The 23,253-nt window shown below is 43.1% G+C and overlaps 1 protein-coding gene and 1 long non-coding RNA gene across 2 annotated transcripts; one reads left to right on the top strand and one right to left on the bottom strand.

Annotated features, from left to right (window-relative positions):
* The first annotated feature begins 844 nt into the window (after nucleotides 1-844).
* LOC147475076 (uncharacterized) lies at nucleotides 845-3,018 on the top strand. Its single transcript, XR_015209122.1, has 3 exons — nucleotides 845-2,665; nucleotides 2,742-2,909; nucleotides 3,003-3,018. It is a non-coding gene; the product is annotated as an uncharacterized LOC147475076 (long non-coding RNA).
* Nucleotides 3,019-16,533: 13,515 nt separating this feature from the next.
* Nucleotides 16,534-18,309, bottom strand: LOC147475075 (uncharacterized). Its single transcript, XM_086583540.1, has 2 exons — nucleotides 17,489-18,309; nucleotides 16,534-17,405 (listed from the first exon to the last, which is right to left on the bottom strand). The coding sequence occupies exons 1-2, from the start codon at nucleotides 17,876-17,878 to the stop codon at nucleotides 16,953-16,955; spliced, it is 843 nt and encodes a 280-aa protein (XP_086439666.1). The 5' UTR covers nucleotides 17,879-18,309; the 3' UTR covers nucleotides 16,534-16,952.
* Between the last annotated feature and the right edge of the window lie 4,944 nt (nucleotides 18,310-23,253).

Genomic DNA, 23,253 nt, shown 5'->3' with positions numbered 1-23,253 from the left:
TCTTGAGTGTGCCAAGAACATCTTCTCATGTAGATCAAAGCTTGGAACTTCAAATTGAAAGCTGTGACCAAGGTACGATCTTCTGTTTCCGCTGCGCTATTTTATGCATGTGGTATAACGTAATTGTATATATCGTAGGAATCATGCATGAGATATCGAAAAAATCCTACAGTTAATCTATATATGCTAAAAAAAAATTAAAAAATAATAATAAAATAAAATAATAAAATAATAAAAAAAAATCACTACGTATAGTCACTGCTTGTTTAGCAAATAAGTCCACAGTGCAAGCGACCTCCCTTGGCTCTAGGCTCAAATGATGATTGTGCTCTGTCAAGGCTTAAAGAGAATTGAATCACCAAAATTCTAAAACGGTATACTCTCTTCGCTTAATGCCTTAGAGTTATGACTTGAATGACTTATATCAGTGCATAAGAGTATCATCAACATGCTGCTATATTTTTTTGTGACACTTCAGCGTTTTTAGTCAATCAAAATTCCTAAAAACGAGTCAAGTACCAACATATTTGGACAAAATTTGGGGTTTTTATTTCGGACGGGAATAGTTGTCCCGTTCCAAATTAAATTTATTTTAAACGGAAAAAGTTGTCTTGTCCCAGTTGAAACAATTTTTTTTTAAAACGCACGTATGCAAGCTTCAAGTAACCATTTCCCATACAAACAGGCAAGATAAACTTAAGCCCCCTCCCTTCAATCACCAAATCAATATTCGTTTTCGACCAAATTTCTTTATGTTTTTTGCAATGGATTAACGTCGTCGAGCTGGATGTAAGAAGAGTATTCTACGTGAGTCGGGGAGTTCAAATCCTCGGGAAAACGAGAGTGAACTCGTATCGGAAAATAATTTTAATTTTCCACAGAGATTGAGTATTGTTAATCATCTGATCTTGGCTCCTGATCCAAACAAGCATGTTTCGTGCTTATATAACACTGATGGATAAAGTATGAGTTTATGAACGTTGTTCGATTGATTTTTATTTAAAATCGTGTTTAGAATTTATCGTATACTAACTGTTTGATTAAATGCCTCAACGTGTAGAAAATGAGTTCGACGAAGTGGAGATGCGCAATGCCGAGCATTAAAGACTTCTGGAGTCACCTAGTGGAAAGAGGGGACGATATGGCGCACGTAAGAGCTCAAATTTTGGGAACACCTTTTGGTTCACTGATATCGTGTACGAGCATTCAGACTGATCGTCCATTGATATTTGCATTGGCAGAACGATGGTGGCACACCACACACACTTTTCACCTTCCATGTGGTGAGATTGGTATCACACCACTTGACTTTACAATGCTGACGGGTTTAAGTGTGGGCGAGAAGAAGCCAATTTTGTTTGATTAAAGTATCGAAGATGATTTTGAAAGTTTGAAGACTCTACTGCCTTCATTGTTTGATTTTGAAGGTAGACTAACTTGTTCCAGGGAATATGGATGGTAGATACATTTTGAACCTGCCCATCAGAGAAATATTCATGCACCGATTAGATTATGAATATTTTTTAGAACATAAAGTTTACGCCCTATACTTGGACTCAAACTCTGCGGAGGAGGATGAGTTTATCAGGATTTTTTTGTTATATTTTTGGGCCAAGTGGGTTTTATAGCAGGAAAATCTGGGATTTGGGCTGGTTGGTTAGCGTCTTTAGTCGACCTTGATAACTTGGATGATTTTGACTGGGGAGGTGGTTTCATGGTACATCTATATACAGGGCTTGATTTGTTTGTACAAACAAATGAAATGGGGAAGCAATACAACAGAATTACTTGGATTACTTGGATACTACAGGTAATTCAATATAGGATTTAACTTTTAAGATATAAGATTTTATTTTGTTAGTTAAATATTATATAATTTAAATTAGATACACTTTCATTTTATTATTTCAAGATCTTGGTGGTATGAGTATTTGGCGTGTTTAAACCTTATCTTGAAAAGTGATTGGGATAAGGACTTATGGCCTCGCCACGAGGGGATGGGCTGCATTCGGTCATGCTAGATTAAGGGATGAGGTCCATAATGATCTTCCAGCTGCTAGGATCCAAATAGAGACGAAAAGTGTGAAATCTATTGTTTGGAGTCCGTGGCAAGGTTCTCAATTTGAGAATATGCATATCTATCAGCATAGTACTCTAATGTCGTTAAAAATATTCATATTGCAAGCCCCTGATATATGTGCTTGGTTCCTTGGAGATAGGGTGATTATGCAGACCATTGGATATAGATATATTCCTGCTCCCCCACCCACAAATATGCGTGTTATGGATGTACCAGGGAATTTGATTGAACGGTATCGTGTTGAGAGTGTGTGGCCAAGTTTTACTGATTATGTTGATGTGAACTCCACTCTTGATTATGACACTTATTGGCGGAAATTTTATAAGGGAAGTCTATCTGCGGGTCCACTTTATAAAGACGCAAACATGGATGTCGCAACTAGTCAGAGTTTTAGACGAGACGTCGAATTCCCAAAACCTGCAAGTTCCACAAGAACATCTCGAGTCTATCATGGTTATCATACACCCCCACCTAATGATCCATACGACCCATTGTCATGTCGTGTTGTTAGTTCTTAGGGAATGGAGAGCACATTTCACTTGGAGCCGTTCGATGCTTGTACCTGACTTACAACAGTTTAATGAGGTATATTTATATTTCATTATGTTAATTTAAACACACTATGTATATTTAACTTAGATACAATATTGACACAATGCAGGAAACAGTGTGTGCTCACTTATCAGATGAAATGCAAGTCAACCAAGGGCTTCGAGCTAGTTTAATTGAGCACACTCAACAGTATTATGGCTATTTAGACGAAGAACGAATGGAAAGAGCAAACGTTGAGCATAGGATGGCTGAGATGACAAACGAATTGGCAGCTTTGGTAAATTTATTATATGTTTTACATTTTCAAATTTTTTTTTTATATACCAAATTTTAGATTTTAATTGCATTGTGTTGATGTTTTGGAGAGTAGATACCGATATCATGCAAAGAAAACAAAGGCTCCTAAGAGAGGGCTTAAAATGGAGGGGTGGCTAGAGCAGTCAGGGCAATGCTCCATAGTGTTATATTGCACTATTTTGTAATAATTTATTGATGTCATTGCTGTTGTTGTTGGTTGTTGTTGTTTTTTAGGGTTTGAACAGGTTTTTGAGAATCTTAACAAGTTTAGGTATATGAATTATGTTAATTAAACAAAGGAGGCTATGTCCAATTTTTTTATGCATTAAATTAATTATTATTACATTGCGTTAATTTAAAGTCAAGACATTTGGGGGCTAGTGAATCTATATATTGTGTCAATTATTACATTGTTTTAATTATTACAGCAAGTTTAGAATCTATACATGTTTTTTGTTATGTAGACAAAGAAATTCTTAGGTGAACAATCAAGCCCATGTGAACGTGATTAATAAGCCCATGGGCCTCCAAGCCAAAACTTCATTGCATAATAAAGGAAAAATACACTAAAACAAAGGGATCAAATTTATACGTTATACATTGGCATTATTCCCAAGGGGGGATAAATTTATATCCGTTGGCATTATTTCCAAGGGGGGATCAATTTATATCCGTTGGCATTATTCCCAAGAGGGTTCAATTTATATCCGTTGGCATTTATTCCCAACGGATATATTTCTATCCGTTGGGCCTTTGCCTATATATTCAAAGTCATTTTCATTCCTCACTTCAGCTTCTCATTTTCATTCTCTAATCTTTCTCAACTTTAATTTCTATCTCAACTTCAACTACCAATATGGGCGGATCAAATATTGTCCACATTTCTACACATAAGATTTGTCAGTGGTGTAAGAAAGTTGGTCATTACGTTACTTCATGTCCATACATTAACATCAAATGCCCAAAATCTGAATGCAACGGCATGATGATAGTGGTCATAGCTAGCAATGATGATGGAACATTGGAAGACAAACTTCTAAAGTGTGATGTTGATGATTGTCCCTCAAATATCAACATCTATCATTCAAAAAGTTGACATACCGTGATGTCATTTTTGCAAGGAAGCAATAAATTTCTGCCCTAGGTGTGGCTTGTGCGATCAATGCAATCCTTCAATGTGTGGTGGAGAAACAAGTCGTACCTTTTAGAATTTAAGTGTAGGATATGTAATATTGTACGTTGTTTAATTCCGTAGTGTATTGTCTTTAATTGTTTTGTGTTTTTAATTCCGTAGAATTTTATAAGATGTTTTGTGTTTTTATTTCAAATTAAGTTGTAATGTTTTTCATTTCTAGTTGAGTTGATTTGTTTTTAATTTTAACTTATAAACAAACACATTTTTTCAAGAAAATATACTTTCATTAAAACAAAATACAATTTTATTTAAAAAAAAAACATACACGTAAACGATAAAAACAGATTACAACATAAAACTTAAATAAATTAGTACGCTAAAACATAATCTAATACCACTCAAGTACATGTCCAAGAATATTCAAACAATGTTCATGAACAAATTCAACCCCTTTGATTTCTAGAAACATACATTTCACCGCAGTTTTTCCATCTTCATCGCTATTGAAAGCACCAACAATCCTAAGTGCACGCTGCAAGGTAAGATATTTCTTACAATTTTTGCAAATCCTCTCAAATCGTTCCAATAAGACTTTATTGGTTTTACCTCCACGATTGTCGTTATGTCTGAATATTTCACAAGTTCTATCCCAAATAACTCGCCTAGGTCCATAATTTGACAACGCAATATTACGCTACATTCCTTCAAGTGCAACCATATGTGCTCGACATAATAATTCATCATCAGCAGGGATGAATTCCAAATTACATCTTGGACGAGGATGACTGAATTGCACAAATTCTTGTCGTTTAGAACCTGCAAATCAATAAATATAATTTTCAAACCTGTAACAATTAAAAAAGAATAGCTAGTGACAAGTTAGAGTCGAACCACACCTTGAAATGGAGAAATTAGAGCGAAGAGAATTAATGAATCAATAACTAAGTACGTGATATTTAAAACAATTTTTGGATTTTTGATTTTATCAAACTAATTTAATCTAAGAATGAAAATTTGCTTCTATTTTATCAACTAATTAAACTAAATTTTTGCCGGTTTTCATGAATTCAATTAATGAGAAATCCTAATGGTGAATGACTTCACCCCTATTTTTAAAGAATAGATTATTTCAGTATTTCCAAATATTTATTCCCCTTTATTTTATAAATTTCATCAAATAAACTCCAACGCTAGTTGTAAATTTAATGGATGATTTTTCAAGTGTAAGCATTTTGTGGACGCTTAGCTACATTTAAAAGAATATCTCAATAAATGAATCCTCCATTTCTTCAAGCATTTATGTTTATTTATCTAAATATGGAAAATCACCACATATAATAGAGGAGCATAAACCATCCACGATAAATAATTAAACATCAAAACCAAACTTTAAAATAGACTTAGATAAGAACAAACAATGGAAAATACCCCGAATGGTGATAGAATCCATGACTATTTTTCTCTACGTTATTTTGGAAGAATATCATTGGACATAATTAAAACAACAAGATATGTGAAATTAAAACTTCGAAATATAAAACTAAATCTATATCTTCATGATATGGGATTCATCTTCCACCCATTAAGGTAAAGATTTTACCATATTATGCTAACAGAGTAATCAAAAGAGTAAAAGAATACCACCATTTTATTCAACTTTGAAATCACTTTATTGCTCGTCGGAAAAATAGTACGTACACACTCTAATATCTCTCTCTCACTAATTGAATGAACTAAAACTACAAAGCAAAATTTCTACTGGAATGGAGATATAATGGGTGTAGAATGGGTGTCCCCTCAATGCCAATTCTTTTCTCTATTTATAGCTTCCACCAACAAGATCTTTGTGCATATAATATCTTCACACAAAATAGAAATAATCTTTGGGATATAGGAAGAAAATATAAGATAAAAGAATTTAGGAAATGGAATACGGAAGAGATATTATCAAGGCATGAGGAAAGAAGGAAATATAAATTGAAAATAAAATAAAGGATAAAATGGAATGATATGGTTTTGAATTAGGAATGGAGTAATTGGCAAGAATATGGTGAGGATATGTGAGAATATATGGTGGCTAGGATATAAGGTATTATGGAATGATTTGATATAATGAAATCTAGGGAATAAGTAATTAATGGGAATTGAGATATTTAATGTGGTGAAAATGGTAAAAATATATGGTGGTAGTTGCAATTATCCTTTCTTGATTTCCTTCCATAATTATCAATACTCTAACATTTCCTTCCATTTTTTTATAGCACAATTTATTCCATGAGCTCTCACTTATTGATTCTCTAAATGATCTACTTTGGCTTATGGGCTCAGGCTTTGATTGGGCTTTGACCAACATTTTTATTTCCTACAAAAGATATTAAACCAAATTAATAAAACATATTTTGTATTGGACTTTTCCAAAGACATGCACATATATGCAAATAATCCCTTTATGACCAAAAAATGTGCATAATGTCATGGAATAAAGCAAATGTATGGTTTTACGTTAAAAATACGTAATTAAGCATAAATAATATTATAAAGTGCTTATAAAACTATATATAAAATATATAATTTTAGGCACTTATCAATGACTCTCCATATTTTGTGAATTGGCGAGAGAAAGATTAGAGAAAGATGAGTGAAAGATGAGAGAAAGCTGAGTGAATTGGTGAAAAATAAGTGAAGTAGTGAAACAATATATATAGGCCACAAGGCCAACGAACCTAAATATATATGTTCAGGCCCAACAGTACAAAATTGAGCCTTTATAATTTTTTATTAAAAAAAAAGATAAAAATGCTGGACCGCAAAACTTGTCCCGTCCCACTCTTGGACGGGACAACTTGTCCCGTGCGACTCATTTATATTTTTCTCAATATTTTGGTTTGGAATTTGACAATTGTTATAATCCAAATCGTGTTTTGGCAGCGGGTTGGGAGTCAAAATTGCCAAATTCATTTCCATCTGTCACATTAGAAATAAGATTTTGCAATGCGTTGATGATGCTCTAACGTTCTAGAGGAACCAATATCATACAATCATTTATTTGTATCTTCAGTAATTACATACTTGCATCCAATACCATTTGGCATTTGATATAGACAGTTGAAGATGCCAAGTTAGTCCTCTCTATGCGTTGTGCTAGAGATGACCATGAACAATAAACAATATGCCCGATCTGGTAATGAAAACCTCGGCATAGTTAAAATTCTATTTATTTTTATGGGTCGATCTATCGACTTAATCATGTCGATCTTTCAAAACTTGGATCTCATGCACATGCATGATCAGTGCCTTCAGTGGCCTATGCTTTGCTTAATAGAAGATTGTCATTTACAAGTATCACTTTTGTGCGTTAAGATTTGAACCATTTCAATTTGTAATTATTTCTCATGGCATCATTGATATTAATACTTACAATGAAGCTTGACCGAAACCGTTGCCATAAAGTCTCACTATACTTAGTTTTTGGTTTCCGTTACATGCAACTCGCAACCATACATGCCTTACGTGCTGCTTTTGTTCGTTGCAATATTTTGTTGTGCTTAACAGAGTGTCTATGCAGTATCCTAAAATCTAGTTCTGCAAATAGCATTCTAACTATTACTGGAGAAAATTTCATGTGTGAAGCTTTGTCGACCTCGACAAATACTTGGTCGACCTCGCCAAGTATTTGTAGGGGAGCAATATCCCCACTAAGGAACATTGCAGACGAAGCATAAGCGACCTCAACGCATCGACCTCCAAGACCGATCTGCGAGCGACTCCTTACAAGTAGGTGGTACGAACATTGCAGACGAAGCATAAGCGACCTCAACGCATCGACCTCCAAGACCGATCTGCGAGCGACTCCTTACAAGTAGGTGGTACGAACAAAGATACCTCAGTACGAACACTTTGCCAGAGACAGAACGCGCCCCACCAGATATAATCATTGCCAAAATCTTATTTGTATGTCCCACCACCGGGAAATAGGGACTACCGCGCCAACTCCCAATCAGAGCACGACTTACACCAAAACCACTCCAGCACTCATTCACGATCTCTACCCTACATTTGTACACAAAGGGTACACGTGTCTGAAGGATCTCCACTCCCAGAATCCTATAAATACCACCTACTGGAACTACGTCAGACCTGATTCTTCTCTCCCCAGAAAAAGGAAAATCGAGAGAAGATACGTAGGCAGTTCGCTCACAGCGACCTCGGTCATATCAAAATCCAAACCCTTCCCGTTCATCCTTATTGTAATTAGGAGAAGATCAAAACGCTCCTTTACATTGGCGCCGTCTGTGGTTTCGATTACTGGAGAGCCACTTTAGATCAGTTCATCCATCTCTAACTCTCCAGCCCACGAAGCATGGTTAGCATAGAAGATCAAGTTCAGAACCTTGCTCACCAGTTGGGAATAAGCGAATGAGAGCATTTCCTTGCTTTCGGGAGGAAAATGCTACTTTACGTGCTTTCGGGTGGATAGTTACCGGCAACAACAAATCGGCAAACGGAGCCGAATAACACGGACATCAATGGCGTTAATCGGCCGAATTTTAATGAGTTATCCCAAAGGATTGGCGGGCTTTTTGTGAAGAAGGATTCGACACAGTTGTGCACAAGATCATTAAGGCGTATCGGCGCATCTCCGTTCACCGAGAGGTCCTCGGTAAATCTTCTCCACGCGACTTTATCCAGCCACGCTTTCCATGTATGCGGCGGCAGCACATGCCCCGGTCGACATGTGGCTCGCTATATTCGAGTTTGGCACTTTTTACTCACCCGAGTTTGATTATCTCCACTGCAGATTATTTCCCGATTTCAAAGATGGGCTCGATTGGTTCTTTTTTCGAGTCCGATTCTATAAACACCTTCGAGCGACTTTATCGATTTGTTCGCCCGGCCCGATCGTCCACAACAGGCGGAAGAAGGCAGATCTTGATTCTCTGTTTCAATTATCATTCAAGGAGGACGAGACTATTCGTGAATTCCTAGGACGGTTCAAGGCCGAACTGCTGTGCATGGAAAGTGGCTTGAAAGAATCTTTCGCCACACTGGCCTTTTCCAATGCTTGCCGAGTGCGAAACACCGACCTCGCTAGGTCGTTGATGAAGGAACGCCCAGAGACACTGTCCGAGCTCTACGCTCGCGTGGACAAGTACATCAAGCTGCAGGAAACTTTAAAACTCCATGGTTTAGAAGAGAACCACGAGGTCGCTGAAGTCTCAGATCGTTCCCCCCGGGGCAAGAAGCGCGCGTGTCAATTAAACGTTGGCCCAGCTTCGTGCTGCGATCGGATAACAGAGAATTCACCGTGTCGACCCGTTTCCCCGGTCCACATCTTGGATAAGATTAAGCGCGCCTCATTTTTCCGGCCAAACATCAGGCAGCCCGCAGATCGACCTGGCAAGCCTTTTTGTGCATTTCATAAAGCAAAGTGCCATGAAACTGATGCATGCTGGGGGCTCAAGCATTATCTCCAAGACACGGTGGAAATTTGGTTATATCAAACATTACACTAGCATTCCTGATGGCGACCTGCGTCACAAGTTGATGGCTCGTCGTGTACGTAGTCGGTCTCCACCTCACCGTCACCGCCAAGGGGTACAGGCTCGTCCTCACAGTAGAGGACGCTCCCGTGATCGTTCTCGTCACGAGAGAAGGCAACACTCGTCCGATCGTGACAATGCTCGCACTATTCATGTGATTACCTTTCCGGACGATTCCGTGACCTCTTCCCGAGAGAAAAGACGTCGGGTTGGCGCTCTTCAGGAAGTCTATCATTTTACTTCACAGGCAGCTCACGCCCCGCGTGGTTCAGGTCGCAGCGCAGGCGATATCACTTTCACAGAGGCCGACTTAAGCAAAGTCTGCCTTCCTCATAATGACGCATTGGTCGTTCATGTCAAAATCAGCGACTGGACAGTCAAGCGCGTCCTGATCGACCCTGGCAGTTCCTGTGACATCTTATTTTACCACACCATGCAAGAGATGAACCTCCCCAAGTCCGTTCTCGTCGACCCAATCGCCCCCCTTTACGGGTTCAATGGCTCCAGAGCCGACCCCATTGGTGACATTATCTTACCAGTATCGGTGGGATCTCGTGAGGATAAGATTACCTGTAATACTCGGTTCTGCGTTCTCGACAGCAAGTCGCCATACAATGCCATCTTCGGACGTCGCTAGATTCATCAGATGCAGGCCGTACCGTCCACTTTACATCAAGTTCTCCGTTTCCCAGGACCTCGAGGCATGATGGAGCTTAGAAGCAATCAACTTGAAGCGTACCATTGTAACCAGGTTCAATCAACAGATGCGACCGCTCGTGAATTGCTTCCCACCATACAGGATCCCTCCAGCTACACAATGGCACGTGACTTAGTCGCAGAAGTCCAACCCCGAATCGCCAAGCGTAACGGCGGGGGCTCTTACAAGCGAAGTTCTCTCAATGCCCGATACCCTTTTCGCTCCCGAGTCCTCAATGCACCGGCGAAGACCTCTAGCTTTGACCCAACGACAGTGGCTTCGTCAGTTAAAGTTTCAGAGATCGTTTCAGCCCATGTCGGGCCGCCACAGTTGCCAATAGCAGCCGCACCATCAATGTGTTTGCAGCCAGGTCCCACTCCCGGCCATTGGCTACCACCGGCGCGTTGTTTAACAGTCGGCTCCACCATCAGCGACCAGTCAGATCGTCCCACCAGCAGTTCCGCCCTTCTCTGGAAGTGAGTCGCCAAGTAGTGCTTCACCACCAGTTGTAAAACCCCCAGTGGCAGAAAAAGAAAAAGTGAATCTTGGCACAGAAGACGACCCGAAGTTTGTATATGTAGGGGCTAACCTCGACCCACTTTTCAGATCCCAACTTGTAAATTTCTTATCAATGAATAAAGATGTTTTGCTTGGTCGTATATCGATGTGCTCGAATCGATCCTAACCTCGCTTGCCACAAATTAAAGCGTGAACCCCAATGCTAGACCAGTCCGACAACGACCTCGTCGACTATCCCTGCGCTTTCAAAAAGCCATCAATGACGAGGTCGAAAAACTCAAGCAAGTCGGTTTCATCAGAAAGGTAGACTACCCCGAGTGGATTGCCAATATTGTCGCCGTCCCCAAAAGAATGGTACGCGGTTAAGCTTATCGCGTCGATTTCACAAATGTCAATCGAGGCCACGCTTAAAGATAGCTTTCCGCCTCGCATTGACCAACCGGGTCGACCAAACCTGTGGTCATGAACTCCTCTCCTTTATGGATGCGTACAGTGGGTACAACCAAATCCCACTCGCCGAGGAAGATCAAGAGAAGACTTCGTTCATTACGGAGCAAGGGATCTATTGTTACAACGTCCTCCCGTTCGGTCTCAAGAACGGCTGGGCGACATATACCAACGCCTGGTCGCGGATATGTTCCAAGACATGTTAGGCGACACCATGGAGGTCTACATTGGCGACATGGTGGTCAAAAGCAAAAAGCTGGTGATCACCTCACCCTCCTAGAACAAAGCGTTCTCCGGACTTCGCCCGTCACGGGCATGAAGTTGAACCAGAAAAATGCCTCTTTGGGGCGTCCTCCGGCAAGTTTTTAGGGTATCAGGTGTCGCAGCGTGGGATCGAGGCAAATCCTGACCAGATCCGAGCGTTCTTAGATATGCCCGATCCACGCACAAAGAAACAGATACGAGAAATTGTTCGGGGAATGGTCGCGCTCAGCGGTTCATATCAAGGGCCTCGGATAAGTGTAGACCCGTTTCGCAGCTCCTCAAAAAAGGCGAGCCGTTCTCATGGAGCGATCAATGTCATCATGCATTCACTACTCTCAAAGAGTATCTCACCACGCCTCCCGTCTTAGCCAAACCAGTATATGGAGAGACACTGGGGCTTTATCTGGCCGTTTCCGATTTCGCCATCAGCTCAGTTCTCTTTAAAGAGGAGAACAATTCAGAGAAGCCGATCTACTTCACGAGTAAGACACTCACGCCAGCCGAAAAGAATTACTCCTTCCTGGAACGAGCCGTCCTTGCTTTGTTGTATTCCGCACGGAAGTTCAGGCCGTACTTTCAAGCACATCAAATCAAAGTTCTTACCGACCTTCCATTGAAGAAAGTCCTTCACAAAGAAAACAAGACTACTCGAATGGCAGTTTGGGCCGAAGAACTCGGAGAACACCACATAGAGTTCGTCCCCCGCACTTCTTAGAAAGGTCGTCGTCGCCCGATTTCCTAGCAGATTTCGGTCGAGGACCCTAACCGGGAACAAGAAACCGAGCTCCCGGACACAAAAACGGAGTCAAATCGCCTGGTCTCTCTTTGTGGATGGTTCGAGTAATCTCGTGGAAGCGGCATCGAGTCGTCTTAGTTTCCCCGGCGGAAATATGATTGAAAAGTCAGTCCGCATTGATTTTTGCAACTTCAAACAATGAAGGCGGAGTACGGCGCTAATTAGGGGACTAAGGATGGGGCGCAGCCTCGGTGTCGAAGAGCTCCAAGTCTTTAGTGACTCGCAACTGGTCGTTCGCCCGGGTTGCAAAAGAGTACACTACCCACGAAGGTAACCTTTCCAAGTATCTTCAGGTCGTTCATCAGTTATTGCCTTCTTTTAAGCAGGTACACATACATCATTTCTTGCGTGAGGAGAACCGCCACGCAGACAGTTTAGCTTATTTGGCTACCCAGACCCCGAGCTGCGTTCCCCGACAAGTTCTCATAGAAGTCGTCGACCGACCTGCATACCAAGTCGACCACACCTTGATGATAAGCGACCTATTTCCTCTCTCCGCCAGTCAGTTGAGCCAAACATGGATGCAGCCCATCATCGATTATATCCAGCACGGCACGCTCCCTGAGGAGCGTACCAAGGCCAGGCAGGTCTCTTATCAAGCTCGGCGTTATTGTTTAGTCCAAAACAAGCTATTCAGGAAATCCGCTGGTGGCCCACACTTACGATGCATTACCCCAGAACAGGGTCAATTGATTTTTGCCGAAATCCACGAAGGCGAATGTGGAAATCACGCCGGCGGCCGCTCATTAGCTCACAAGGCCATCTCTCAAGGATATTTCGGCCCGGATGCAGATCGATGCTAAAGCATACGTCCTCAAATGTCTCAAATGCCAAACGTTCGGCCACAATATCATCCAACCTGCTCGCGAACTGATCAGCATAGCGAGCCCGTGGCCATTTCACATGTGGGGCATGGACATCATGGGACCATTCATCCCACAGAAGAGTACTGGCTTCCGCTTTGTCCTAGCTGCAACCGACTACTTCACCAAGTGGGTCGAGGCTATTCCTCTGCGCTACCGTCAAAGAGTCCCATGTCCGAAACTTCATCTGGACTCACATTATCACCAGATTTGGTTTACCACATACATTAGTAATGGACAATGGGCCTCAATTCAAAGGCCGAACAGTTAAAGAGTTCCTAGCCAAGTGGAAGATCATTCATGCGTTCTCTACTCCGCGATGCATTTCGAGTAACGCGCCAAGCGAAGCCCGATAACAAAGCAATCTTGGAAAATTTGAAGAAAAAGATTGAAAAGAATAAGAGCCAATGGCCAAACCAGTTGGAAAACATTCTATGGGCTCACCGCGCGCACCGCTTCGCTCCTCCGATGCCGAAGTCGCCATTCTCCTTATGTTATGGCACAGAAGCCGTAATTCCCACCGAGCTGACCGTCACTACAACTCGATCAGAACTTGTTGAGTCAGGGCATAACGACTCCGTGTTATCACGAGACGTCGACCTGTTGGAAGAAAAGCGAGACTTAGCTGCCGTCAGAGTCGCATCTTACCAGCAAACTCTGAAGAACTCCTACAATAAGCGAGTTCATCCTAGGTCTTTTCAACCTGGAGACCTAGTGCTCAAAAAGACGCAGGACGATTCCAAGTTAGCACCCACATGGGAAGGCCCCTACATCGTGGAACGCGTCGTCGGCAATGGAGCATACTGGATAAGAACCCAAGAGGGGAAGATGTTGCCTCGACCTTGGAATACTTATCTACTGAAATTTTTTTACCAATAGCGCCATCCATGTTGTACATGTTTTGGTTCACATTAATGTTAAATAAGTTTCCTGTGTTATTTAATACAAGTTACTATCTTTATTTGTATTGGCAAGTCAACCAGTTTACAAAGCATAGACGCTCAACACGTTTTACTTGGCTCGCCGCCCTTAGCCAGCAGCATACTCTCGCCAACGAGAACGCTCTCCGCGAGCACACAGCTCTCTGGAGCTCAATGGCTACATAGCCTCTCCAATTCTTGTTACGTCGAGGACCTACATTTCTAGGATCGACTACACGAGAACGCTCTCCGCGAGCACACAGCTCTCTGGAGCTCAATGGCTACATAGCCTCTCCAATTCTTGTTACGTCGAGGACCTACATTTCTAGGATCGACTACACGAGAACGCTCTCCGCGAGCACACAGCTCTCTGGAGCTCACTGGCTACATAGCCTCTCCAATTCTTGTCACGTCGAGGACCTATATTTCTAGGATCGACTACACGGGAACGCTCTCAGCGAGCAGACAGCTCTCGGGAGCTTACAGGCTACTTAGCCTCTCCAATTCTTGTAACGTCCAGGACCTATCTTTCTAGGGTCGACTAAAACGAGAACGCTCTCCACGAGCAGACACTCAGCTATCGCAAGCTACATGTATCATACACAGAACACATAACACGCATGCGAAACACAACCAATAACAATATTCGATCAAGCATTGCAATAGATATGCCCACCGATCTGCTGGGATTACCCAGAAAATCCAGATCGGCGTCTCATACAAAATAAACAAAGTATAGAACTGCCGCTTTCGCGGAAACCAGTCCTCCAAACAAAAAGGCGAACTGCTCAGGCAAGCCTGAAAACACAGCTCTATTGTTTGCTCTCGTATAAGAGAGAGAAATGTAGACTACACTCACAACTTAAGACTAACAGAGTCAGATGACGATCACCTTATCAATTCTCAGTAATGACATGCTTGTCTTCCGGGGCTGCGCTAGTCGAAGCAGTATGCCGAGCTGACCTCAGCATCACACGCATTTCAGGCTTTTCTTCCTCGCCAGCAATCGTTTTCCTCAGCGTGTCATACTTTTCGTCCAGAGCGGCATAGGCGATACAGGCTTCAGTATACGCCTTCTTCGCTTTTCGCGCCACCTTCTGACATTTCTTCGCAATAAGCGACACACAACCCAATTCCCTTTCCAGCTTTCAGTCATATCCGTCACCAGTACAGCGTTCTCAGCAGTTACGTTCGGTACTTGGTGGACATCACTTCTAGTTTCTTCTTGTCCACCCCACGCGGCTTCGCATCAACCCGGCTCCGCGTGCGGGTTACCACTAGTCTCGAGCGGCTGCCGCGGCATCTTTCAGCTTATCATACCCTGCAAGAAACTGCATGAACACAGTTAGAACACCAGACTCCACTGGAAGTCGGTACAACAGCTTAAGCTATCAGGAACTCACCAAACAAGCGGCCATATCCATCGTCCCCAGTAGTGTCCCCATGTCCTCGTCCTCAACCTCTGCTTTATCACCATCTAGCACAATCCCCTTCAGAACGCTAGTCGCTATGGGAGCCGAGTGGAAGCTACAGTCCGAGCGTTTCACCATCCGCTTCTTCCCCGTCTTCCCCAGGTAGTAGAATTCGCTCCCCACATCCTTACATGGCGGGGCGAACTCTCCATGAATCGGGGCGACCTTGCCCCAACTTCGTTGCTTTCGGCCCGAGCGACCGATAGTTTAAGCCCACTCGGTGGTGGCTGAATACAATGCCCGGTAGGCGACTATCTCTCCTCGGTCGTTTATGACCCGTTCGTTTCTCCATCTGCAACCTTTCTCTTCCCCCGATCGCCATGAACATGAGGCTCAAACTCCATTTCCTCCATTGATAGTGGGGACATTTCTCACAAACGCATACGACATCTAGCCATCCTAACCTAGCGGCAAAGTTACGGCCGGTTAAAGCTTACTCTAGGTATTTCTCAAACGGAATAACATGTACAAAGAAGAAACCGTGCACGGTGAAGAAGCAAGAAGAACGAGCACGGGCGACGGTGGTAGAGCGAAGAAGGCAGAGAGAGGCGTAGCAGACTTCAGCGATGGCCAAATACCTTGATGGTATCGCGAGGAACCCGTTTATATTCCTTAGGAAACGTCTTTTCCTAAGGCCTCATAATTGCCTTGAGGCGTAAACGCCATTTGCCCGCCATCATTATGTCCCCCGACCCCTCGCCTCCCTACGCGTGTCACGCGACGTGAAGAAACACCGGTTTGCAAAGATACATACATCGCATTCGAACAACGTCCTCGTCGGTATAACCCAACAGCAGGACGCTCATCCAAGCTTACCAGTCATCAGCAGCGAAGTGGTCACCGCGAGCGCATCTACCACGTTACGTTATCGCTTGATCTAATCACAATCAGCTATGATCAAGCAAAAGAGTCAAGCGCACAAAGCAAAACAAATAGCCAAAGACCGCGATGAAAACAAAGGGGCGACTGGTTTACCAGTTTTCTCATACAGATCGTTGTTTAGCCGAGTTGCTGAGACTACTCAGGAAATCCAACCCGGCTACACAAATAGTAACATCACATGGTTACCCCGAATTAGCACGGGGTACCAGCTTGCTCAAGAGCATAGTATAACAACACAAGAAAAGTTTAACCGCCTGTGTTACCCCAGGAAACCAGTTCTATTGTATCACAGCATATAAGCTGGCAAGAAACAAAAAATAAATTCACAGCTCGCCCTCCATGGGCACCACAGTCAGTTCGCCAGGCTCAAACGCTTCATCAACCTCAGCAGCCTTCCCTTCCACTTCGATCGATATCCCGTCCGGTTCTAAACTCATGGTAGCGTCGGGTCGCGGCAGCTCGACCGGACACCACGGTTTTCGGTATGATCAAGGAGGACCCAATCGCCCACCGACGTCTCCTCGTACCTGTTCCACTGTGGTACGGGACGTGCAGCGTGCGTGTTCCTCCTTCAAAGCTTTGTAATCCATTTCCAGATCTCCGTAGTCAGCATCCAGATCGTCGTACGCCTTAGTAGCGTCCTGAGCAACTTTCTTACAGTGGAGGGCATAATCGTTCAGCCTCCCAATTTCCACAGTTGCGGCACGAACGTTACCTTCCGCTCCTTCTAACTTCTGCTTCAGATCTTCAGCTTCGGTGTCTTTCAGCATCTTCGACAGAGTCAGAGCTTCATGTGCCTTCCGCAGACCCTCGAGCTCATCACGCTCCATCTTGGCCGCGTCCTGCACGTTTTTCAGCTCTTCCGTCAACTTCAGCACAGACTCCCTATCTGTTTCAGCGAACTGCGCAATCTCTTTCAACTTTTGGAAGCCGCTGACAAGCTACAACAATGCACACATGCAAACAGATCAAAGCAACGAACATAGGTTAACATGCTATACTAACGGACGATAATTCTACGTACCAGACATTGCGCGATTTCCATCCGACGTATGGTATCCGCCAGTCCCTTCTCATCCAATTCCTTGCGGTTCCCATCCAGGGCGATCTGTTCCAGCAAACAGGCCGCTACCTTACTCGACCTGAAGCTGCAGTCGGTGCGCTTTACAGTTCGCTGCCCTCCGTGCTCGTCCAGGTACACAAATTGGGCCTCCAGCTCATCGCCACCCACAGCCGCTTTTCCACTCGCCTTACGGGGAGCCTTCGCTTTCACTAGCGGGTCGGGGTTCCGCCCTTGTCGGCGGACTAGATCCCGCACCGAAGGTGGCCAAGTCCATGACCTGCTCAGGACGCGCCCGATTCCGGCGCCCACCGCTAGCACCACCTCCTCCACTCGAGCCCTCCCCCAGGGCATGTCGCACCACTTTAGCCATTCGAGCTCCCTCTGGCTCAGCCACTTCAGCTCTCCTCTTCTCCGACCTACCCCTGGGAGGAGCAGCGAAAGCTACAGTCTCCAACTCCACAGGAGCATCAATGGGATCCTCGGGATGAAAGCTTCGAGCTACCAGCCCGCGGCCCTCCTGGCGGGGGACGCCGCCTTGAGGCGCCCCGCCCGGTCTCGGTCCTCCGTGTTATCAGATCACTTGTGCGGCTTCTCCATCACCCCCCGCCGTTCGACTTAGAGCTCGCTCCTTTTGCACCTTTCTCTTCTCCCGGATCGCAGCACCTCCTTTTTCCTCAAAGAAATGAGCAAACTCTGGAAGCTTAGCTCGCTTTTGTTCCCGACTCAACCGTGCGAACCTTTCTATCTCCCTACGATCAGTTCGAGTCCGCACAGGAACATCTGCAAACAAAACAAAGAGATGAACCAGTTAGCAGAGCAGTAGCTCATCCGCTAAAACAACAAGAGGAAGACAAGCCTACCCACCGGCTAGACTACACATCCTAGTTCGCAACCTACATCCACTAGCACAGTAGTTGCCCACTAGCAACAACGGCCTCCTCGTCCAGGCCTCATTGCTTACACCATCAAGCACAGCAGAACGCGTCGGCATGGTTTGCAAGCTAAAGTTCAGATTACAGACCGCCTCAATACGTAATGCTCTATTATGTCAGACACACCTATGTGGAATTCCCCACTCGCATTCAACAGATTGAACACCTTAAATAGTCGCCAGGTGTTTCCAACGAACTGACATGGAGACTTCCCACAATGACTCAAGAAGTCACAAACCAATTTCGAGAACGGTAGCTGCATGAACGCTCTCAGCTGACCTTCACATATGATTACTCCACCATTCGGAGGCTTGTACCCCTCACTACGAACATTTTCACTCAACCTAGGTTCGTATATTTCCAGGTCAGGCACATTAATCCCATACGCTGCTCGCAGCTCAGGAAACGAGCTGGCAGCCCGCTGATCTACAGCTCTTAGGGGTAGGTCACCTGCTGGCGTCATCTCTCCTCGACCAGACGTACTAGCCACCTCATCCTCTGACCCAGATCGGCTATTAACCTCCTCTACCCTAACTTCTTCTTCCACTACAGTCCGACCATCACCGCCGCTCGACGAATCCTCATTCTCTTCTTCATACTCTCCACAGCTCAGTGAAATCTCCCGTACCTCTTCCGAACGAGTGTCGTCAGAATCCGACATTGTAATATCACCTTATTCTCGAATCACCAAACCCTAAACCCTATAACCTAACACTGACCTACCAACTTAACAAACCCTACTGGAACGAGAAGAAAGCAAAGCGAAAATGAAAAGCAAAACAAAGAATGAAGCACTCACCGCAAAGCCCACCGCTTGCGTTTTTGCGGAAGAAGAAGCCTGGAAATGCCTTTTTGGTTGCCTCAATTTTGATTTTGCACAACCGCCTGTTCAGTTCCCAAGAAGTTATGATTACGGCCTATGATATAGCCCACACACGTGTCAAAGGAACTGTCTTTTCCTGACTTCCAAATACCGCGGCGACACGACTCCTTTCCAACTGCTATGATTCTGTCACGTGCCAGCAACACGCACAATTTTTCTTTCCCGCCAAAACCACCTTGTTACAAGTTTCCAACTCAGCGGCATCCCAAACAGAACGATCTCCATAGCTCGCTCATGCTTCACCCAAGTGTTGAGTCTTCTCTCAGCAGATCGCCTGCATGAACCCAGCCATTCTACTGAGAGGGGGCTGTGTAGGGGAGCAATATCCCCACTAAGGAACATTGCAGACGAAGCACAAGCGACCTCAACGCATCGACCTCCAAGACCGATCTGCGAGCGACTCCTTACAAGTAGGTGAATACGAACATTGCTTGGGGCGAAGCATAAAGCGACCTCAACGCATGTCGACCTCCAAGACCGATCTGCGGCGACTCCTTACAAGTAGGTGGTATGAACAAAGATACCTCGATCACGAACACTTTGAGGAGACGTAACGCGCCCACCGGATATAATCATTGCCAAAATCTTATTTGTATGTCCCACCACGGAAATAGGGACTACCGGCGCCAACTCCCAATCGAGCACGACTTACACCAAAACCACTCCAAAGACTCATTCACGATCTCTACCCTACATTTGTACACAAAGGGTACACGCGTGTATGCGAAGGATCTCTACTCCGAGAATCCTATAAATACCACCCCTCTTTGGAACTCGTCGGACTGATTCTTCTCTCCCCGAGAAAAAGGAAAATCGAGAGAAGATCGTAGGCGGATTAAGCTCCACAAACGACCTCGGTCATATCAAAATCCAAACCCTTCCCGTTCATCCTTATTGTAATTAGGAGAAGATCAAAGCGGCTCCTTTACTGGTATTCATTATTCTTTGATCAATCTTAATAGTCATACATATCCCATTTACTCTCTTCCTAACAGAGATCAGAAGCATGACGAGTCAACTCCATTAAGAAGCCAAGAAATTTGACTCGCTTCACTAATTCTTATTATATTACTTCATTGGTGAATAATGGCTTCAAAGGATTATCTTGATCTCCATTTTTATCACGAGGACTTCTCTAACTTTTTATTTAGACCTGGTTCTATAGATCACCATAATTGCAGCTACTATTAACTTAGAGTTGTCTTTTGAAAGCCGGCTCCAAAGAGCAATCAAAAGAGATTACCCGAGCTATAAAACTCTGGCTCAACCAGTATTATACCCATACTGTTGATGGTACACATGATATAATTCGATATATTGCTGCAAGTCGTTTAGCTCTCTATCATTACAGGCCAGTCGCTTTCACAGTTGCGAGTGATCGACCTCATACGTAATTTATTGATTTCAAAATTGATGGATCGAAAACTGTTGCCATTAAGTTTGTATACAAGTTACTAAAATTACAAACCAGGGGCTATACCATTACATCACCTAAGCAAGGAAATCAGTCCTCGAGCTGGGGCTAAAACAGTTGTGACGACAAACCATGCTTCTGTGGATACTCAATACAACTGTTATTTGAGCACACTGCCTCAAATACTAAAAATGTTTTCTACTAATTCCTTTTAGTAGTAGTTCAATCTACAACAGGTCATCAAGTTATGGCTGGCCCACAAATGGATACAGATCTACACAATTGCATTTTTAAAAGTATGTCACTGCTGACCAATATACTGGAGATCGATAAAATTCTCAAACTGTGGCAGGTCACTCAGATTATAAAGTGGAGGCTCGATATAGCTCCAATGGTCCCTAAACCTACGCTCACACGAGCTCCAAAGCTCCCTAGGGATACAAATCTTCTCACTAGTTGAAGACCTATACTTCTAGGATCAACTCAGTGCATAACGCTTACTTAAGTACCAATGGTCCTTTGACCTACGCTCACTGGAGCAGAATGCTTACATAAGCGCTAAATATTGGTCCCTTGACCTACGCTCACTCGAGTAGAACGCTTACTTAAGCACCAATGGTCCCTTGACCTACGCTCACTAGAGTAGAACGCTTACATAAGCGCTAAATGGTCTCTGGACCTACGCTCTCTCGAGCAGAACACTTACTTAAGCACTAAGGGTCCTAGACCTACGCTCACTAAAGCAGAATGCTCACACGAGCTCCAACACGCTCACTGTTCCACTTGGACACATGTCAAATTATTTCTCTCGTCAGATCGTTCTCAAGATAGCACGACCTAATGAGATGGGGCTATATGAGGGACATATAGTGTCATCAATATATTTGCGACACGTGTCATTGTCATTGATCATATCTTGAGACTAACTTATTGGATCATTAAATTGGTCATTTCGAGAGTTATGAGTTACCAAATGGTTACAAAATAAATATGAATACATGCATACAACAATAATAGCTATCAATGCAATACTAAATATCATTAACCAATGGATCACCAAAGGGGAGAGAGAATTCTATATATTTCCTCTCCACTCTCTACCAAAGGGGGAGGATTCGATGTTTTTTCTCCAATCTCCATCTTCTCTATTCGCAATCGATCATTCGATCATAGAATCCAAATAATGAACTACGTTCGACTTGATTTTAGTTCGCCGAGAACTGGATCGTGAGGCGATTCGATCCTTCGAACTCAGTCACAACATCATTCTCTCCAAATTTCCTACACACGTAAGGGTCGCCCAATTAGATCCTTTACAAAGGCTACAAATATCGAAATGATCGAGCTGAATTTTTGTGGACATACCATTTGCATCTTGTCCACCAAAAATGAATCACTAGTTCATATAATGTAGGCAGGGGCGGCTCATAGATTGAATGGGCCTGTGCAAAAGTGGGATAATGGGAAAGAAAAAATGTTGTCTAATTTTTAGTTTGTGTTTTTTTGGAAAAATAAGCCTATCTAAATTTGATTTTATTCGTCAGTTTATTGGCTTATTTGACTGAAGAGTTCAGAATAAAATCGAATTCCTAATTTGGTAAGTGGTATAACTTCTTCTTTTTTCGATAATCGGTACGTGGTATAGCTAAAACAAGAATATTAAAAAAGAAATATTTGTAAGAATGTTTTACTTCTTATTTGCAAGTCCAATGGAGGGCTGCTAAAAGGTGCCACATAGGCCTTTTAGCAGCCCCAGCCATATTTAGCAGCCTAAAACAAAAAAAACTATTCTAATCACACTTTTTAGCAGTTGTTAAGTTCGGGAGACAGACGACAAAAACTCTGCCGTCTGTATGTTAAATTGCAACAGACGGCATAGTCTCTGTCGTCTGTATAGGGTAGTTACTAAAAACGCGAATTTCTTTCTCTTATCCACTCCTCTACCACTCAAACAAATCATCACTCCTCCACTCCTCCACTCAAACAAATCCTTCTCTTTCTCACTCACTCAGTCTCCTCACTCAAAAGTAACATTAAAATGATAATTTTCATTCTTGAATTGTTAATTGTTTATTGAATGCTTGAATGCTTGAATGTTAGAATGTTAGAATGTTGAATGTTGAATTAGAATTGATGTTAGAATGTTGAATTGGAATTGATGTTAGAATGTTAGAATGTTGAATGTTGAATTGGAATTGATGTTGAAATTGATGTTAGAATGTTGAATTAGAATTGATGTTGAAATTGATGTTATAATGTTAGTTTGAAATGGTTTAAAATTATGTGTGATTGGAATTGATGTTAGAATGTTAGAAGTGTTGTTTGAATTGAAGTTAAGAGGATATTGTTGATTGAATTGCAGGTGTCACATAAAATGAGTATGAGAGGTAAACAATTTTTGGTTGAAAATCAGTTACTAGATTGACAAATGAGTTGACGGCAATACTAAACGCCGATGAGGATGAAAACGAAGTCTATAATTTGCAAAACCCTTCAG

This window comes from Coptis chinensis, chromosome 9, assembly GCF_015680905.1.
Source record: "Coptis chinensis isolate HL-2020 chromosome 9, ASM1568090v1, whole genome shotgun sequence".
Classification (NCBI taxonomy): domain Eukaryota; kingdom Viridiplantae; phylum Streptophyta; class Magnoliopsida; order Ranunculales; family Ranunculaceae; genus Coptis; species Coptis chinensis.
The sequence above is the reverse complement of the archived record's forward strand: the minus strand, read 5'-3'. Positions and strand labels throughout refer to the sequence as shown.

What these genes read in the sequence shown, in the direction of transcription:
- LOC147475075 (XM_086583540.1), bottom strand. Translation starts at nt 17,878, where the DNA reads ATGCCCTGGGGGAGGGCTCGAGTGGAGGAGGTGGTGCTAGCGGTGGGC. An exon ending in TGGAAATCGCGCAATGTCTG is followed by an intron (nt 17,406 to 17,488) that starts GTACGTAGAATT and finishes GCATTGTTGTAG; the next exon opens with CTTGTCAGCGGCTTCCAAAA.